Here is a 21579-nt window from a genome sequence, read left to right on the forward strand (position 1 = left end):
TTAGATTCAATTTGAAATATGTATCGATTAAAAAAAATATGTTCGAAAGTGTGAGTTTGTGAATACTTTAGGGGGGGTCCAAGATTTTGTGACTGGGGGGAGGGGGTGGGGTAAAAAATGGTAAAAAACATACTTTATGGACAGCCCCATTGGCCAAGGGGATCCTGATTTAATACTCGATCTTGGCAAATGGTCACTTGGTTAATTGCTTCAACATTCGTTTCTGGGTCTAGAAAGTTAATTAGGAAGGAGTTCTGAGGCAATCACATGTTCCTAACATAATACAGCTACAGACGCAGATGGATACTATTTTAACCTCGAAATATACACTCACAATCGAGAAAGGTGGCTTTCTTACATGATTGGAATTGTTCCCAAATACAAAAAGTAACTTTTAATCCGTCAATCTTTCGTGTATGTGCACATTATCAATTTAATTATTCTCTAGAGGTTTGTCATGCATCATTCATTATTGTGAGTCTATGAGACTGTCGAACACACATGGTCACTGCAGTAGTGTAAGTAGTGTAACAGCTTCGTCAGATGACCTGTTTCAGAGATGCTGTTTAGGACTAGTGCTATAGCATATTAAGATGACAATCACCACATATATTATTATTACTATGTGAATATAGAGTTACAGAATCTCAATTCAGATTTAATATCAAAGAGCTATAGAACAGGTCTACTTTTCCAGCATCTTCAGATGTTCTGAATAAGAGATGATCTGTAAGCCTAGTGTTTCAACATCTTCAGATGCCATGGTACCAGAGATGATCTGTACTGTTACTGTTACAGCATCTTCAAATGGCCTGTAGCTGAGATGATCTTTTAGTCAAGTGTTACTGAATCTCCGGATGCCCAGTACCTGAGATGTTCTGTAAGCCTAGTATTGCAAAACCTCCAGGTACCCTGTACCAGAGATGTTCTGTTTGGATTGTGTTACATCATCTTCATACTGCACTGTACCAGAGGGTTTCTGTAAGCGTAGTGTTACATCATCTATGTTGGTTAAGTCTAGTATTACTTCAACTTGCGATGTTCTGTAAGATTAATGTTTTGGAATCTCTAGATGCCCTGTACCAGAGATGATCTGAAAGCCGAGTGTTACAATATACTAGTATTTAGGAGCCATCTACCAGATATGTTCTGTAAGCCTAGTTTTACAGCATCTTCAGATGTCCTGTACCAGAGATGTCCTGTAAGTCGAGTGTGAGATCATCTTCAGATGTTGTGTACCAGAGATGTTCTGTAAGCCTAGTGTTACAGCATCTTCTGATCCCACTAACAAGAGCCTGATCCAGAGATGTTCTGTAAGCCTAGAGTTACAGTATCTCAAGACGCATGTACCAGAGATTTTCTGTAAACCTTGTGTTACAACATATTTAGATGCCATGTACAAGAGAAGTGCTGTAAGCCTAGAGTTACAGCATTTCAAAATGCATGTACCAGAGATGTTCTGTAAACCTAGTGTTACAGCATATTTAGAAGCCATGTTCCAGAGATGTTATGTAAGCCTAATGTTATAGCATCTCCAGATTCTTTGTACCAGAGATGTGTTGTGAGCCTAGTGTCACAGCATTATCAGATGCCAAGTACCAGAAATGTTATTTAAGCCTAGTGTTATAGCATCTCCAGTTGCCCTGTACCAGATATGTTCTGTAAGCCTAGTGTTAGGTCATATTTAGATACCATGTACCAGAGATGTTATGTAAGTCTAGTGTTACAGCATCTTCAGATACCATGTATCAGAGATGTTCTGTAAGCCTAGTGTTATATCATCTTCAGATATCCTGTACCAGAGATGTTTTGCAAGTCTATCATATATCATCTTCAGATACCCTGTATCAGATACATTAGTTCAGCCTAGTGTTATATCATCTCCAGATACCCTGTACCAGAGATGTTCTTTTAGCCTAGTGTTTTGTAAGCCTAGTGTTATAACATCTCCAGTTGCCCTGTACCAGATATGTTCTGTAAGCCTAGTGTTTTATCATTTTCAGTTGTTCTGTACCAGATATGTCCTGAAAGCCTTGTGTTTTATCATTGTCAGATACCCTGTACCAGATATGTTCTGTATGCCTAGTGTTACAGCTTCTTCAGATACCATGTTAAAGACCCTGTACCAGAGATGTTCTGTAAGTCTAGTGTTACAGCATCTTCAGATATCCTGTACCATAGATGTTCTGTAAGTCAAGTGTTACAGCATCTTCAGATACTTTGTACCAGAGATGTTCTGCAAGTCAAGTATTACAGCATCTGCAGATACCCTGTACCAGAGATGTTTTGTAAGCCTAGTGTTATAACATCTCCAGTTGCCCTGTACCACATATGTTCTGTAAGTCTAGTGTTTTATCATTTCCAGTTGCTCTGTACCAGATATGTCCTGAAAGCCTCGTGTTACATCATTGTCAGATACCCTGTACCAGATATGTTCTGTATGCCTAGTAATACAGCATCATCAGATACCATGTTAATTAATGAGATATTCTGTAAGCCTAGTGTTACATCATTGTCAGATACCCTGTACCAGATATGTTCTGTATGCCTAGTGTTACAGCATCTTCAGATACCATGTTAATGAGATATTCTGTTAGCCTAGTGTTATATCATTGTCAGATACCCTGTACCAGATATGTTCTGTATTCCTAGTGTTATATCATTGTCAGATACCCTGTACCAGATATGTTCTGTATTCCTAGTGTTATATCATTTTCAGATACCCTGTACCAGATATGTTCTCTAAGCCTAGTGTTACAGCATCTTCAGATAGCCTGCACCAGTGCTATATTTTTGCACTGACTCTCAGTTCATTGCAAATAATTTATAAATCTCATCAAATTGTTTACAAAAACTAGTGTGTTTTTTTCATAAGAATTTGCATTAAATGTCTCCTGTATTTAAAGTCATGCAATCAGTAATCAGACTTGTGGTTTTTTACCTTTCGACTCAATAGACGGAAACATTTCCCTAAACTTCATAATGTAGCATCCATCTCCCTAACAGTATTTATTTTGAAAGTACATGAATTCTAAAATTATAATTAAAGCACAAATGTATGCTTTTACAGGTTGCTTTTGAGAATGTAACATTATTTTTGTAAATGGAAAGACGAAGCCATTTCATTTTTAGTATTTTATTCTCAGAAAAAATCAGATCAGTTTGCATTTCCCTCAACATTGAATGTGCAAATGTGTTTATGTACAAATCTATAACGTGTATAAACTCTAAACTAAATAAATAATTCTGTCTACAGCTACCCAAGCTACAGGTATTTCAACATGTAATCAAATTGACTCATATACACATAAACACACCCTCAAAACATTTACTCGTTGTAATAATTTCAAAAATATTGATAATTAACATTTTCATATGCTAAATATTGTCTTGGTTTTTACACAAAATATACCACTGGTACAACATAAAATCAGACACACAGAACAATTATAAAAGAAATTCTCCTCTGAAAACAAAAAACAACAATCAAAAACAAGCAATATGTTGTATATATATATTTAATATCACAGACAAAAGAAATCTTCGAATGTTATCGGACAATTGTCAGCACGGCATGTGATAATTCCTTATAACAATACATAGATGCGTCCATGTATGAGCACAAAAACGGAATGATGAAAATGTAAGTTGATTGGTTAGTGGTATGCATACATATCATGATAAACATTTATACTGAAATAACAGGAATGTAACAAGCAGGAAATGTCTAAAAGTCTTTGCATGTTTTAACCTGAAGTGGTGCATGTAATAGATGATCTACTTGCATCATACATACGCATGTATTAATATTTACATGTAACATAATATATTTTTAAACAATATTCAAAATGTACAATTTTGGATACATTTCATTAAAAAACTTTTTATATAGAATACTTGTGTAAAACACTTCTTAAAATTTGCAGAAATGTATTGAAAAACAACAACAACATGAAAACTTTACATAAAGATTGAATATCTGATCCCCAAAATATATCTATGTACCTAACACACACCATTTTTAAACAAGTGATTTACCAGCAACAAGCATTAAGTCAGGTTGAACATTTATGTACAATTACATTCTTATAGTGGTATTGGCAAACAAAACTCAAGTGTTAACGGGCACTTATATATACATTAAGTACATTTATTTCACATACAAGACATGAACACAAATAACAATAGGGTTCATTAACAATAAAAGTTTACACACAACTATATCACTTACAACCACAGGCACAAACATGATATGATTAATATATATGTATATAATAGTCCAAATAACATTTTGAGACATTTCTTTCCATACATTGATATAAAAAAACCACTATATACAGTCACAATAAAAAAATCAAATATTGATTTTCTTGTTGTTTTTTATTTCTAGTTTGCATCTTGTTTCTATTCTGCCTAGACATAACATTTAACAAATAAAAAATAATTTCTAGTTGAAATTCTGGTTTAATATGCATACAATATATTCCTATAATATCACTATGTCAGCAGAGTTATTTATAAATCTCAACAAAGACATAGCAGAAGTAAGCAAATGATTTAATGTAATAATATTGTTTCCATAATAAAATCTATGTATTTATAATCACATGTGATCTCGTAATTATTATACCTATACATGTGACAACATACATGTACCAGTACGTACAGAGACAGGTGCACCCAATTAACCAACATTATAATAATATAAAATGATATTTAATATTAAAATGATATGCACAAAAACACAAATAAAATAAATAATGCTAACAACAAAACAACAATAAATAGTTATTCAAAAGATTTTCAAAGACCACCACCGACCCATTGAACATCCATCATAATGTTAAGACAACACTCGTGTGCAATATCACTGAACACAAAAGTTTGTTGATGATTGGTGCTCTAGAAAATTAAGATTCTAATAAGTATACATTTAAAAAGAACTCAAAAATGATAATATAGATTCAAAAGATTTTCAAAGACCACCACCGACCCATTGAACATCCATCATAATGTTAAGACAACACTCGTGTGCAATATCACTGAACACAATTGCCAACAGTGCATTTCAAGTAAAACACATTGACACCTTTATTCAAAAGTTTGTGAATTTGTAAAGGTAACACGCAAACCCAGTGAAACAATAGTATATTCAATTATTACAAAATGAGAATATTAAATTAAATGTTGACAAGATCAAAACCACTTATCCTAATATTTGGGTTGGTATTTCTAAGACACCTCAGCCAGACCGAGATATTTTGCTGCAGATTTCACGTCAGCACTGTCGAGCATTTTTTCAATTGCCGAGGACTCTACACCCAGCAGATTGTGCAGCATGTCAGCATTGCAGTCCAGAAAATCCTTTTTAACCGCTTCCAGGGCAGACTTGTCCTTGTCCAATGTCTTCTTAGCTATTTGATCCTTAAAAGTGACATGAGAGAAAATTGGTTAAATAAGAATCAAAAGCTTAGAATGAAAGAATGAAATGCACAAGTTCAAGGTTGTTATTTCTATGGGTTATCCAATCTAACACATGTCAATAATTTTTGTGAAAGTTTGTTGATGATTGGTGCTCTAGAAAATTAAGATTCTAATAAGTATACATTTAAAAAGAACTCAAAAATGATAATATACCATAGTCTACTGAATACATTTTCATAAACTCATAAAAGAATCCATACCTGCTGTGAGCTGAGTTTCAATCCACTTCCTGATGGCACAACTACAGGCACGAGATTGCCAACAGAGGCACTGGTAAGTCCCGACAGGCCTTGAGAGAACAGGTAGGAGTTGCTAAGGGCGATGGACTGGGCAGAGGTGAGAGTAAACCCTGGATGGAAGGTGAACACTGGACGACTGGTTGCAGTCGAGCACTTGATACTCTTTTGTGCTGAAGAAAGAAATATACAAATAAATATTTTAAATACATACTTAATTATACTATTTTAAAACTTATAACCAAACATCATACAAATGTTTAATAATTACTGAAGGATTAATTCTCTTCACTAAACTGATGATTTATGATAACTGAATTTAATTTGGAAAGCAATACTAATAGTCGAAATGTTTGTAGAACATTTTAATTTTATAAAGATTCTCTATGACTTGTTAATTGAAGACAATTTACCAAAAAAACAAAGTAAAATGTGTCAAACTTAAACAAATGCCAGTGCCGAAGTAGCTGATGGAATATATATGATTAAAGGTGTCAATTTATGACAAAACCAATGCCATAGTGGCTGATGGTACATACTTGATTCGATGCTGCTGGACATGTTAGAGTCCTCCTCGTCATCAAAGGACCGTGGTGGTGCCCCCACGTGCTTCTTGCGGTGCCTCATCATGCTGTGCTTCAGCGTGAACCGCTTCTGACAGATGTCACACTCAAATGGTCGCTCGCCTGCAACATTCATACACAGCATGGTAAATTAAAAATTTATACACATTATGTCAAATGTGTACCCAGCATGTCATATGTGTACACAGAATGCTAAATTTGTACATTCTGTGCCCAAAACAATTAAGTCTCAAGTGTAAGTTTCAAGTATCAAAATTGATTTTTATTACAATTACAGTAACATCATTTCATTCAAGTTTTTCGCATTTTAAAGCTTTTTTGTGTTTTTAAAGAATATTTGTGTTGTTAAGAAACAGACAATTATGACTGTATAAATTTGTGTGGTGAATGCTGTTCTATGGCATATTTTAGTTTCAAAATACAATTTTTATTACAGTAAATATAGTATACATTTTACAACCTATTTAACATGCTTACCAGTGTGAGACCGCATGTGCCTGCGCAGATCTTGCAGGGACCAGAATCTCTTGGGGCACAGGGAGCAGTAGACCTTCCTCTGCATGTAGTCGGCTGATATCACCTCCATCTTGGTGTCGTCGTTTCCTGAGCCAGGGATCTCGAGCACTGACCCAGTGTCCAGCTTGTTGCAGTTGTTTTCCACCACCTTGTCCATGTGGGTGGAGAAGTTCTCAATATCGTTCACCTTGTTCTTGTCCTTGAGGATCTTCCAGTCGGAGTCGTGGGCGTCCGCCTGGTGGATGAGGCAATCCACGCGGCTCTCATAAGAGGCATCGCACAGGTAGCACTTGTACGGGAGGTCTATGTTGTGCTCCTTCAGGTGGCGGACCAGGACTTTCCTGGACGGGAAGATCTCCTTGCACTTCCAGCACTCCGTTATCTTATCGACGTCGTAATTGTCTCGTTCCGGATTGATGATTCTCTCTGCCGAGCCTGTGAACGGTCTGGTTGGATCAAAGATTCCTGGCGACTCCAGGTTGCCATCCATTGACCCAGGGGACCCTGCTACATCTTCCATCTTCCTCTGCGACTCAATGTGAGCTCTGATTTCAGCCTGAATCTTAACCTCCATTTGGTTTTTCTGCTCAATAATAGCCTTCTGCTCAGCAATAATCTTCTCAATGCTTTTCTTTATGCTATTTGGGCTCTCGGCTCTTTCGAGTTTCTCAGCTGTCTCTTTCTTTGCTTCCTTTTTCTCCGGCTCCTTCATTTTCTGGAGGTGTGGCATAGCCATGAGCAGGTGAGGGGCCATGGACACTTCAGAAACCTGCACCGAAGATACCAGAGAAGGCACGGACATAGAGTTATCAGATTTTTCCGACAAACTATCCTCGCATTTGTCCATTTCATTAAACAAAGAAGCATCGTCATCCATCTTTTCATAGGAGCTGTTATCAAAGTCATCCTCATCTTCCTCAGCATTCATCTGAGCAGAGTCGTCTGAGGCAAGGGGCGGGTTTTCAGCTGCTCTGATCTCCATTTCCATGGTGGCTGCACGAATGGCGGACGGGGACATTCTTTCAATGTCGGCGATGCTATCTGGAAGGTTCGCACCATTATGGCGGTCCTTGTAGTGCTTGAGGAGGTTGCTCTGGGTGGAGAAGGAACTGAAGACACAGAGGGGGCACTTGTAGGGCCGGTCCATTGTCTGTCGCGAGAGGGGGTCCAGCATGTTGACGCCGTGTTTTCTGATCAGGTGGCGCTCACGGTTAGACTTTGTTGAGAAGGTCACCTGGCAGCGGGGACATTTAAATGGTTTCTGACCTGTGCAACAACAAAAGTGACATGGTTCATTCACTTATCATATAATTGATCTGAATTATTTATGTGAAGAATTACTATAAATACAATACAAAAATAGTATTTGCATTTAGTTTTACACAAACACAGAATGACATTAATAGAATCTACTCAGGCAGAGAAAATATGTTCATTGCTTGAAAATATACAGGCTAAAATCATCACGTCATAAATACATTGTTCTAAATGAAGAATTGCGTAAGGATAGGTTTTTAAGTCCTCACCATATTGAACTTAATTATTAATATTTTGACATTACAGTTTTCAGAATATTCTTTATTTAGAGACTACCTTCTAAGCATTTATTGGTGCATATGGGCCCTGCTAGTCTCAGTGCACACATTTGTGTCTTGTTCTGAGAAAACTGGGCATAATGCATGTGCGTAAAGTGTCGTCCCAGAGTGCAGTCAGCACAGGCTAATCAGGGACAACACTTTACTCTTAAACTACATTTTGGTAAAAGGGACTTCCTTTAAACGAAAAATACCACTGCACAGGCTAATCTGGGACGACACTTTACGCACATGCATTTTGACCAATTTTCACAGAACAAGACACATTTGCTCCATATCAGCCTACTAACCTGTATGTGTGAGGAGGTGCCTGGTCAGTGAGGAGACCCATGGGAAGGCCCGTGGGCAGTATGGGCAGGCCAGCTTGTGGGGGGAGTCCGCGTAAGAGTTACGCTTCTTCTTGGGCAGGGCTTCCCCCGTCTTGTCCCCCGAGAGACTGGCATTGGACCCATCGCCAGAGTTATCATCCTGAATATGGATTGATATTAAATTATCTCTTTTCATTAAATATTTTGTCTTATACCCACAATTCAATTGTGTTCATCATTAAACAAATGGAATACTTAAATACCATAATCTTGGAATTTGATGATGCATCAATAATTCATCTCATATTTTTGAAAATATATTTTTTTATTTTAAGGCTGCTTAAGACACTACCTAAGTAAGCTTAAACAAAATAGAATCAAAATAAGGCTAAAGAATCTGATATGTCCTCAAACGCAAGTTGTTACTTCAAAATCAGGTGAGATCATAATGATGTAAATGATTAGTCACTCAAAATCAATATTCAAAATTAGCCAGGAGCATTAATGTTAAGGTACTTAACATCAATTACAAAAAATTTCTTAAATTTAAAAATGCATGTACTAATATTTCAAATCAATCATGAAAAATATTCTTGAAAAACTTTCATGATCCTACCTCATGCATGCTGTCAGCCTGAACACTTGACACTGGGCTGCTCTGAGGGAGCCCGTTACTGGAGGTTGCCGCGGGCAACGGGGCAGAGTTCACGACCTCCTCCTTGACAGACAGGGCCATCTCTCGAACCTGAGACAGGGCAGCCTCGTCAACGTCTCCTTCCCGCTGTAGATTATCTAGTTCACGATTGATAGCCTTGCAGTGCTCCAGAGATATCTGGATCCCTGGACGCTTCATGATGTGCGGGAATTTTGTCGTGGTCGGCACTTTTAGTGTGGGAGTGTTTTGTAGCAATACTGGGGCTTCGGTGGTTTTAACCGGTGTGAAGAAGGCTTGGAAGTTCAATGGGTCGGTGGCATTAATCATCTTTGTAATGGAAGCTAGATCAGTCTCAGAACCTGCAAGAATTTCTTTTTAAATTAATTTATGTTACTGACATAAAATTTCCTTAAATATGTTTGTCTGTAACGTTTGTTTTTTTTGACAAATTTTACAAAATCTTTTGTTTTATTTAAAAAAATATATATTTATACAGATGTTCATAGTTTTAAAAATATCTATATACTTAAATAAAATTTGAATAATTATTCACATACATATAAATAATTCAAAAACAGGAAAATAATATAAAAATATACTAAGGCACACTTGGGACAGCCAAAACAACTACTGGGAAAACATAATACAGCACTCATAAAATAATGATTACCATTTCATAAAATATATTAAACAAAATAACAAACACAAATAACTGAATGTCGTAAATAATATTGTTTTGTGCCGTAACAACTTACGTCTTCATCCATAGGATGTCTGGCAAAATCAGAAATTTTCATATAAATAGAATTTATATCTACAATTATTTTAGTTCTGTTATTATTAAAGAATTATATTAGATAGTTGACACACTTAAGGACAGATACAATAAATATGTTTTAAGTACATAGCTAATTTCAGAATTTACATAAATATCTTCTCATTTACATTTTGCACATATTCTAAAATCTACGTAAATGTTTTTTCTTCTCACAATGTTTGTATTGCTTTCGCTATGAGTAAAGCAGAATCATAAATAAGCTCCATATTATTATTTAATGGTTTCTATGGTAACATTTTCCTACCAGACAGAGGCTGATCCTTCTTCAACAATTTCTCCTGGAGACCTTGCAAGGTCACGCTTTTCTGCTTTGGTTGAATCAGCTTTGAGGCCTTTCCGCCAGGGTACAGTCCCTTGTTAGCATAGAACGATCCAGACTTTGGTGGCAGTAGAACCTTCCCGTCGCTGGAGAACATCGGGATGGCTGACTGGTCCGCCGCGAGAGCCGGGTTACTCGTGATGGACACGTCATGTGACTTGCGCATGTGTCGCTCGATAGCGTGCATGTCAGAGTAACCTTGTTGGCAGAACATGCACTGGAACATTGTGTCCGGCTGAAACAAGACAGGTATATCATAAGCATACAATAAATGTGAACATTTCTTTAAATTCTGGATTTTAAGCAACATTTTTTATTGGACAAAAGTATATCCTATATTTTGAAAACTGTTGAAACATTTTTTAAATTAAAAATATAGAAAGCATTTCTTTGCAAATTATATTAATGCATAGTCTGGATTTTAAACAATATTGTTTGATAGTATGGAGTTTTATGGACCGATGTTTAACCTCAATTTTCAATATTGTTATAAATTTAGAACTTTGAACGCTTTTTTAACAAAGAATTTAAATGTAATTTGAAATAAAGTAATGCAAGGGAGGTAACTTGTAATACAGAATTAAAAGTTATCTCCCTTGCAATAATTTTTGAAGTGGCATCATGAGTTATAAATATACTAAAACCATTTATTATGTGTATAGCTTTAATAAAACACATACCACAAGTTTTGGAGCAATAGCCTGAGGGAATTGCTTCTTCACTGAGAGATCAATAGGAGTTTCCTCCCCTTTGCTTTCCGTCTCTACACCAGCGATCTGCTTCCTATGGACTGGTTCCGGTTTCATGCTGAAGTCCAGGGGGGCATCAAACAATCTTGTGAATGGTTCAAGCCTTCCACTGCTTCTAGAAGCCTGCGATGAAGTCGATGATGATGGAGAAACCAGTCTGACCGGAGACTCGTGTCTATTGGGTGAAACATGGCGGCCTTCACGGCCCGGCAAGCTGCTGGATCGAGGCGTGGAGTGTGCCGCAGGGGGGGTTCCTGTGGAAGCCTCATGTTGGGGCTTGCTCTCCTCTGTGTACAACGGAACACCATCATCAGAGCAAACAGAGTGGCTATCGTTATCCTCAGATGGGAATGGCTCAATGTGGATGAAATTGGTGATCTCATTGTTGTTGATTTCTGGGTGATATTTCTGCAGGTGTCTCATGCAGTTGGACTTGGCACAGAAACCCATATTGCACAGTCGGCATCCATACGGCTTCTGCTGGGTAACTCCAGAAGTACAAAGATGACTTTTCAGCTTGCGGAAGAATTTGAAATCAACTCCGCAGTATTTGCAAACGGTGTCAGGAGAATGGAAGTCCTCAGTGTTAGATGACTCAAGAGCAAATCTGTTGACAAATATTGCCCTCTCCAGTTCACCATGGTCCATAATGTTATGCTTATTCCTGAAAATAGTTACAGCAGAATGTGTGAACTTATTTAAAATAAACTTAATCAAACTTTATTTAAGTCGGAGGCAATTATTCTCAATTCATAAACATTAAATGATAAATAAATGATCTTAACAAACAGTTACCATTATAGTAAAAATAATGAATGTTATAGACCTTAAATGTAAAATGTAAAACTTTCACATGTTTAACATAAACTTATACGTAACTAAACCCTTTCCTACTCAGAAGCAAAGTAAAAATGGCTACAAGTATAAAGCATAAAACAACAGCCTGCAAGTAACTCGCAGGCTGTTCAGGTTTCGTGATGTTGGCTGCTCATCAGTACCTTAAGAAGCCTTTAAAACCTCAATCTAGTAAGAAAATTCTTATATCTATAAAGAAAGGTCATAACTTTAACCCATTTATGCCTAGCGTCTAGTAAATAGGCCTTGGCAAACAGCGCACAACCAGATGAGACGCCGCATGATGTGGCGTCTTATCAGGGTCTGCACTGTTTGCTTTGTTTGCTTAAAGGAATTTCTGTAAGAAATATTCTAAATATAGAAATAAATATAATAGACATTCCTAATTTTGGAAATAAATTGATTCAATTTAGAAGGATGGGAGAGTCCACTAGGCATAAATGGGTTAAACAGATTTTCTAAGGCACTCGTTCAAACTGTGTATCTGGAAGGTAAAGGGTAAGTCAATCCTATCAACTCTTTCAGTGCTGGAACCGAATTTTGAAGGCCTTTGCAAACAGTTTGGATCCAGATGAGACGCCATAGAACGTGGTGTCTCATCAGGATCCAAACAGTTTGCTATTCTTATAGTATTCTTTGAAAAAAATCCAAGAAAATGCTAATTTTAGAAATTTAGCAGACGACATTTTAGCAGAAGCCAAATTCCCAGCATGCAAAGGGATAACGCCCTACCTGATGTGTCTTTCACAGTTGCTCCTGATGGAGAAGGAGAAATCACAGACCACGCACTGGAATGGACGGGCCCCACTGTGAGACCGGACATGGCGTATCAACGAACTCTTGTCTGAGCTTGAGTACGTACACAGGTTACACTGGTAGGTTGAAAGTCCAACATGGCTTCTCATGTGGTCTGAAATAAACATTTACCGTTAAATAAAGACTTTTTAAATTAGTCTTCACTAAAATGTTAATTTATAATTTTAAAAAAAGTCAAATTATTTTAAAGGTACAATACCTGCATTAAAATTTCTATACAATTATGAATAAGTAATCATTACAACATATACAACATATATACGTACAGTAAAATTCCCTAAGAAATTGCATTTGTAAATATCCCAAAATAAAAGTTTCACGTTAACGGAACTAATTTGCATCCAAACATAAAACATGTGAGGTGTTAAACACCAGACTATTTCATGAGTGTACAGACTCATTAGCATAATTCTCCCATCCCAGTCAATCCAGATTCACCAGCTGAAGCAACGCAGGCAATTAAGAATGCATTCTGTCAAAATGAAATGCCTGGAAAGTGTCATACGACTGCACAATTAATGTATAAATGCATATATGGTAGTTTCGATTTAAAATGCAAACATAAGCAAAATTAATGGCAACATTTTAGGCATGCATGTAACTATACATCTCTGCTTTAGCATGCAAATGTTCCAACATGAACTTTACAGGCACAATAGCAAGATACAATTGAGACTAATACTTCACAGTATGCATTATCAATAACAATACAAGTTTCACAGAAACAATACATGTCCCCATAGGGCACAGATGCCCTTACATTCCACGTCTGTCTCAGAACTCCAACTATATTGAAGTAAAAACAAAAAGCAGTTTTATGGCCAAGTTTAACTTTGACCCCTATATGTTCCCTTGACCTTTAACAAAGGGAAGTGTGACCTTGACCATTGACATAGGGAAACGAGTGATACATGCCACACTCCATCACTCATGACTGCCATTTGTGGCCAATAATTTAAAGTTTCATGATGATTGAAAAATTTACAGTCCCCACACAGTGTTCTTTGGCAAAGTTTGACCTTGGACATATATGTAAGACCTTGACCTTTGAGGTAGGGCAACGAATGTCACAGGAAACAAGTTTTCATGATGGTTTACATTTGCAATATTTATTTTGAAACCCATAAACATATGGAAAAGTTTGCCTGAGAAAAGAACTTGGGGACTGTGCTTTGGACAATCCCACAGACAATCGGGGAACATTAAAAAAGAGAAATCAAAGTATCTATATTAGGCTTGCAACAACAATCTACTTACCTCATAATATTCAGAATTATGAGCTGCAAGGTATGCAAATATTAAATTTCACCGGACATCATTATGCAGATTAGCCATTAACAAAATGTTCCCATCAACACCCTAAAACTTGACAAAATGTTCCCATTGACACACTAAAACTTGACAAAATGTTCCCATTGACACACTAAAACTTGACAAAATGTTCCCATTGACACACTAAAACTTGACAAAATGTTCCCATCAACATACTTAAACTTGACAAAATGTTCCCATCAACACACTAAAACTTGACAAAATGTTCCCATTGACACACTAAAACTTGACAAAATGTTCCCATTGACACACTAAAACTTGACAAAATGTTCCCATTGACACACTAAAACTTGACAAAATGTTCCCATCAACATACTAAAACTTGACAAAATGTTCCCATCAACACACTAAAACTTGACAAAATGTTCCCATCAATACACTAAAACTTGACAAAATGTTCCCATCAACATACTAAAACTTGACAAAATGTTCCCATCAACACACTAAAACTTAACAAAATGTTCCCATCAACACACTTAAACTTGTGAGACTTATATATGGATATATATTTTTTTTTTAGAAATACATCAATGCTCTGTATGAACCAAATAACACAAAATGAATTAATAATAAAGACACTTACGCTGGAGGGATTGATAGTCTTTGTAGGTCTTGTCACAGTACTTGCAAGGGAGGCCACTGCTGTTGGCAGAGTTCTTCATTTTAATCTCACTGATCTCCCTTTCCGGGGAGAAGAAGTTACCCGACTCTCCTTTTCCGGACGGCAGTGTCTGGGAAGGAGTGTTAAACATGTACGCTGGTTTTGGTGTTGACGTGGATGATGCACTACTTGATGGTGGGGAGACGGAAATGGAGCGCCTTGATGCACTTGAAATGTCGTCTGCAGGCTGACCTTGAGTTTGACCTTGACCTGGCACAGGAAACCCTTTCATCAGGAGACCTGGTCCCATGCTCGGGAGCATGTTCATGTTAGTAGCGACTTGCAGCATCTTGTGAAAGTCATCCAAGGTTGGCTGGTAGCCGGCAGGGAACACTGGAAACTGGCCAAACATGGGTGGAATTCCAGGAACAAAGGCCTGACCCAGCTTGGCAAAGTATTCATTGTTTGTGAGCTTCTCCATTTTGATTGGCTTAGGTGCCTCTTTTTGAGGGGTTTGTTTTTGATCTACTATTCGGTCTTCATCTTCTTTCAGAAGAAACATTGCCATGAAATCATGCTTTGACAATCTGTGAGGCATGACATCTTCATCTCCTTTTTCGTTCCTGGCAGACGGACGGATGTCATCAAAAGCTTTGTCTGACAAGTGTTTCGACACGTGAGCGTCAAATTCATTAACATCAGCATAATCACAGTTACAGATTGGACAAGTGGTACACTTGTCCTTGGAATGTGAATAGGTATGTAAAATCAGACTAGATTCACATGGGAATGATTTCGAGCAAATGGTACACATGAAATTTAAATAGGCACTGCTTGATTGTCGAACATTTTCTTCAAAGTAATGCTTAGCAATAAGTGGAAATTTCTCAACAGAAAAATCCACGAATGTGAGATCATCAAATCCAACTTTCAATTCCTGCTGTGAAGTTTCGCCTTTAACCTCACCCGGTTCAACAGCGCCCTCTTCTGGTGATTTTGATTGGACCATATCTGTGTGAGCAATGAGGCGATGATGGCGAAGCTTGCGCTGATTCTTGAACGTAATGTTGCATAGGTTGCAGTGGCTAGACAAGTCTGGGTGAGATTCCATGTGCGACTCAAGCCCATACTTGCAAAGGAATGTCTTTGGACACACTGGGCAGTGTAAGACTTCTTTCTCTTCTTGTTCCTGCAGGAAAACAATTATTATTTTCATTATATTTGCTCTTGTTCTTGCAGGAAAACAATTATTATTTGCATTATATTTTTTAACTTGCAAAACAAAAATACAACTAGTTTACCAATAAACTTTGCGTTCAAATATATAAATTGAACCTTTTTAAAGTGAAAGTTTAATTGAAGATGGAGGGGGGTGAGTCAAACCCCATTTTATTATTCATAAATTTGTACACCAACCTCAGAATTCATAGGTTCCTCCTTAGGCTCCTGTTTAATGGATCTCATTCCAACAACTTCATTCTTGGGCAACAACAATTCATCATCGCGAGTTTCAAAAGTTGGTCGTTTGAAAGCCATGTGCCAGTCAGAGGCCATGTCAGTCCCACTAAACTGGCGCTTCATCCCGGCCACGGGCTGCATGGGTGACGTCATGTCTGCAGGTGACCCAAACACGGAATGCTGGGAATGATTTGGCAGATTTTTCAGGATATCATGGGCAGGTGGGGAGTTTACCAATTTCTGCTGACTCAGGAAGTTCCTGACACGCTGGGGCCAGGCTGCCTTTCCTGAACGTCGTTGAAACTGAGCCCCAAGTGATTTCAGGTTTTCTTCTTTGGTATGTATTCGGGAGTGTCGATGCATGTTCCCATTTGTTGTGAAAGACATATTACATACTTTGCAAATAAATGGCCTCTCACCTGCAAAAAATAAGTATAAAAATCTACAAAATGTATTGACAGAATTAAAATCCGTTGAACAAAATGCAATACTGGGAGACAAGCTTTATATATATATATATATATATATATATATATATATATATATATATATATATATATATATATATATATATATATATATATATATATAATCATTCATTATGTAATAAATTGATAAAAAATATTAATAATAAAATTATAATTTATTACATAGATCTACTTTCAAATTAAGAAGAAAACATGCACTTCACACAAAATCACACAATAAAACTGTTGTACAATCCCTGACAATAATATACTTTACTTAAAAAAGTTAATAATAGAATGTAAAAAATTCACACACCAGAATGCACGAGCATATGTCTGTCCAATGAACTCTGTGAGCTGAGGACTTTGCCGCAGATTTTACACGAGTTTGATTGTGTTCCGGAGGCTGGGGTGTTGTGTGATCTAATATGCACGGTAAGGTCGTGTAGATTCAGCAGGGACGTGTTACACACTGGGCAGATAAACTTCTCCCCATCCTCGTCAGACACTGGTAAAATCTGCACAATAAACACATCAGAAGAGGATGAAATACACTGGAATACAATCATTTCATGCAAACTTATCGAAATCAATATATCTGCCACTTGCCACAAAAATGTTTCTTTAAATCTTTGAATTATCCTGAAAGTTGTTTGTATTTGTGTCACTTCACATAGCTATTTTGAATATGGAATAATCCCATTTATAACAAAAATAATTAAAAAGCAGTACTAAGTCTTATCCATAATTTACTAACAAAAGTTGTTAAACTCATACACATATGTTCCATTCCAACACTACATCAGTGCACGCATTTTAACACAATCATGTTCAACCAAAAAATGTTTATCAGACTATATTATTCATATAGAGAGATGTACATCCAGGAAACATTCAAAATACATGCCCAACCTTTCTGTACAAATATATCTGTAACCTGACCAATCCCCTGTTAGTTTCACCTGTCAATCAAGCTTTCACCATTTGCATCAACCAAATATCACCTCATTTCCAAATACTCTTCAGCACAGTTTCCACCTCCTTGAGACAGGCAATAAAGAGTATCCAAATTAAGATGCCAATACATGTCACCATTAGACAGTGTTACCCTAATTATGTGTGTATTGTTAATTGGGCAATTCATTCAAGACTGACAGACCAGCAGGATGAAATGCACCATAAATTAAAATTATCCACTATTACACACTGCCAATAATCATTATGTGCAAAAAATATTTAATCACTCAAAATTATCATTTTGTGCAAAAATATTTAATGATTAACAAATTACTTTGCAACATATTTTTCAAATAAATTTCTATCTCAATGTTTCTTCTTTAAAATATCAAATTAAATTTTAAAAATCCATTTATATTGTCCATATATATTTTTACGTTAATATTCCTCTTTTTAACTTAAAACTACCTGTAAGGTGTACAACAGCTAAAGTAGACACACTACACTATTGCCACTGTGACCCTGATGTAATCTTGGTCCTATTAGTGGACCAGACCCCACACAGCTGACAGCAGCCCCATTCAAACATCAACAAAAGATGCTGATAAGATACAGAGACAGGCCAGTGAAACTTCCCCCATAAGTCACTAGCTAGAAGCAAATACCTCAGGGCCTCGGGACAACATCACCTATGTACATTATTTGTATCCATCTTCAATAAACCACATGAATTGAGTGACAACATTCCTTTTTTAACGTAAGTACAATCACCTGATACATGATTGTAAGATGCGAAAGGAAAATATTGTTTATGGTTTCACTAACTTTTTAAGAATATTATACATAGAATAATAAAGCAAATATATTTGTAGTTCGGTTTCCGTTTGCAGTTGAGAAATTCAAACAAACCACATGCCAACTATTTCTGGCAACATCAAAATTTCCACACAAAAAAACACAAAAATAAACAAATGTATATCTGTTTTCCAAACATCTCTGAGATGTTTATTTAATGGATAATCAAATCTCTTTAAGAACAACCTAAAGATGTTTATAGTAGACAAAGTTGTAAATCTCTAGACGAGATTTAACATGACCTAAGATGCTGACAGTAGCCTGTGTGTCTCATAGTTTTTTATACACTTGTGAAAAATGTCTTACACTGTATTAAGAAATACAATAAAACACACAAGGCAGTTAAAATGCCAATAAAATCAGCTACTGGTTATCTATGAACACATTTAAATATACACAATGTCTGTCATCTATTATTTTAATATAATTTTGTTGTAAAATTATTATCACATTTATAATGAAATATATTTGAAATGTCTAATGTAATTATATGGTTTTCCTTACAAAATAGCATGTCTTCCATAAAATATAGTGTAACGATTATCTGATAAATTATGATCTTCAAAATAAAAAAAGGTAATAATTTTGTGTTCACCTAAGGTTAAATAACAAATCATTTACCTTTAAGGCATGAAGGTAACATTTAAAATGACAAGATATCGGCAATGATATTAATATGAAGTGAACTTAAGGCTGATTTTTAAATTCATTAATAAAAATATATATGCAGGAATCTGCAGCAAAAACATAATCAAACACATAAAATGCACAAAAAATACATTTAATATTATTTTTGTTGTTTTCTTTTTGTCAATAATTTCTTTTTAAATCTTTGTTTCTTGTCAATGAAAAATAATTATCACTCACTATGTGATTGTTATGTTCTTAAATGCATTCAGCAGCAGCAGATCTGAGCATTTAATCTATCAATCAACAACTCAAATAAAATACAACAATTAAAGCCACATCCTTCCAAAAGTAACCAGCCAATCACAAAGCAGACAACGATGACCTAAATTTCAATACACATCAAGGAGCAGATAATGCAATAAAATCATCTTAGCACTTACAGTGAAAGGTGGACAAAAGCCTAATTTCCAAAAATTACCTTGGACGGTGACACATTTGTATGTATATATCCATCCAAATTAGCACCAAATTTCATGGGTGGGCCTTCCAAAGTTACTGACAGGTTTTCTGGGATCATGATGCAAAAACTGAATGTCCAGACTCCCCAAAACTCCAGGATATATATCTACCAAACTCCTCCCTCCCTTGTTCAATGGAGCAATCATCAGGGGCAAATCTTGTTAACACCATATGAGAAGTTTGTCATTCCTTCTTTAACAGTTAAATAGATCTGTGAAAAGCTTTTGATCCAGTACACAGTAAATTCTATAGTGGTAATTGTCACAGCTATTGTAATGCCATCAGATTGTCTATTGTTGCCATAATCTGGATGCTTGCAAGTTCAAACCTGATACATATTCACCTATACCTGAGCAATAAAAATCAACATGATAATTGATGCTTCTTTGATGTCCCTCACAACACCTTTCAAAGCAACAAAGAGATATTTGATATTTATAAGAATTAAATTATTAATTATCAACATTAAAGGATACACAATTAACATGAATGTGTATTCATTTAAAGTAGTTTTCACAGAAAAAAACAATAGGCAAAAGTTTAGATAAAATCATCAACACATGGTATTTTGTTCATTCTAAAAATTATTAAGTTTAATCATAAATGAAAAAATAAACTGTGTAATAAAACTACAAAATAAAAAAAATATTGAACAGTAACTTTGAAGCAAATTTAATAGAAGTACATGTATAGTTTTATATCAATGTAATTATAATAATTTATTGCAACATAATTTTAATCAAATAAATTATTTAAATGTACAGATTGGTTGTGGTTCTCCTTAATCACATGTTTACAGAAAAGACTGCTTGTTTTTGAAGTTATTTTTTAAATGCTTGAAATATAATTGATATTATGTTTCTGAAATCTGGATTTGAGAAGAGCAAACTTTCAATGAAAATGGTCAAGTACACTTATCAGAGGGAGCCAAATACAGAGAAAGTTACTGTTAACACCGCTGGTGAAAGATACAGAGCTAACCTTCAATCACCAGACGGTGATGAATTACAGACACAAAACAAAACTGAGCAGTATCAATTAATGGTTCACATTAATACTGTTGTCATCATTAGTCAAGGTGTCAGTCAGACTATCTGTGACTAATTGCAGCATGAGGCTGGGCCATGAAGAGTGATAGCAAGGATCAATAAGAAGGTCATAATCTACTATGAATGAGCAAAACAATTGATAAATTAATAACATATTTTAAGAAAGGACAATACGCTGCATAATATTAATATGCTTTTTTATTTCAATCTAATAATAATGTCTAAAGCAGCCATGCTACAATGTATTCTAAATGCTTACTAATATCTTTTGAACACAGTAGCATTTTTTTTAAATATAGTACAAACTTTTTTTATATTATAAGCTTTAGGTTTTGTTTATTATAGTAAAGTTAACAAAAGTTCAGAAAATTTAATGATGAGTTAATTGTTTATCCATCAGTTATCAAAAACATTCTTGAAAATAAAGTGTTGTATGACAAAAACAAGGATAAAAAAGGTCTGACTAACATCCTCTGAATCAATCAAGCCAATACACGATCCATCACAACACCCCAAATATCTCCAACATCCCATAAAAACAATGGTGATGCATCAAAACAAGTCTATGGTCATGACAAAAGCCATCTGACCGCCAATAACCAATCAGTACGTCAAGAGTATTGACTGTTTTATGAGGGTCAAATGTTTTGATCTTGGTTTGCGCAAGAAGGTTTTGTATTCGGTGATTGACATGCATTGTCAAGCAAAGTAAGTCGCTCTTTTGGAAATATCCTATCTTGAAACAGAAAAAAAGCA

General features: G+C 35.8%; 1 protein-coding gene across 7 annotated transcripts in view; it reads right to left on the reverse strand.

Moving 5' to 3' along the window:
* Positions 1–3120: 3120 nt before the first annotated feature.
* The window catches only part of LOC127857702 (ras-responsive element-binding protein 1-like), a 62884-nt gene continuing 44425 nt past the window's right edge, over positions 3121–21579 (reverse strand). For all 7 annotated transcript variants that reach the window (XM_052394328.1, XM_052394325.1, XM_052394327.1 and 4 more), the window contains 12 exons: positions 17130–17331; positions 16305–16765; positions 14871–16077; positions 12872–13049; positions 11216–11948; positions 10461–10770; positions 9340–9737; positions 8706–8883; positions 6782–8086; positions 6260–6406; positions 5685–5893; positions 3121–5424 (listed from right to left, as the gene is read on the reverse strand). In XM_052394328.1, coding sequence (XP_052250288.1) covers positions 5233–5424; positions 5685–5893; positions 6260–6406; positions 6782–8086; positions 8706–8883; positions 9340–9737; positions 10461–10770; positions 11216–11948; positions 12872–13049; positions 14871–16077; positions 16305–16765; positions 17130–17331 — 5520 coding nt within the window. In that variant the 3' untranslated portion in view covers positions 3121–5232. The remainder of the gene's footprint in view (positions 5425–5684; positions 5894–6259; positions 6407–6781; positions 8087–8705; positions 8884–9339; positions 9738–10460; positions 10771–11215; positions 11949–12871; positions 13050–14870; positions 16078–16304; positions 16766–17129; positions 17332–21579) is intronic.

This window comes from Dreissena polymorpha, chromosome 14 (genome assembly GCF_020536995.1).
Source record: "Dreissena polymorpha isolate Duluth1 chromosome 14, UMN_Dpol_1.0, whole genome shotgun sequence".
Classification (NCBI taxonomy): Eukaryota; Metazoa; Mollusca; class Bivalvia; order Myida; family Dreissenidae; genus Dreissena; species Dreissena polymorpha.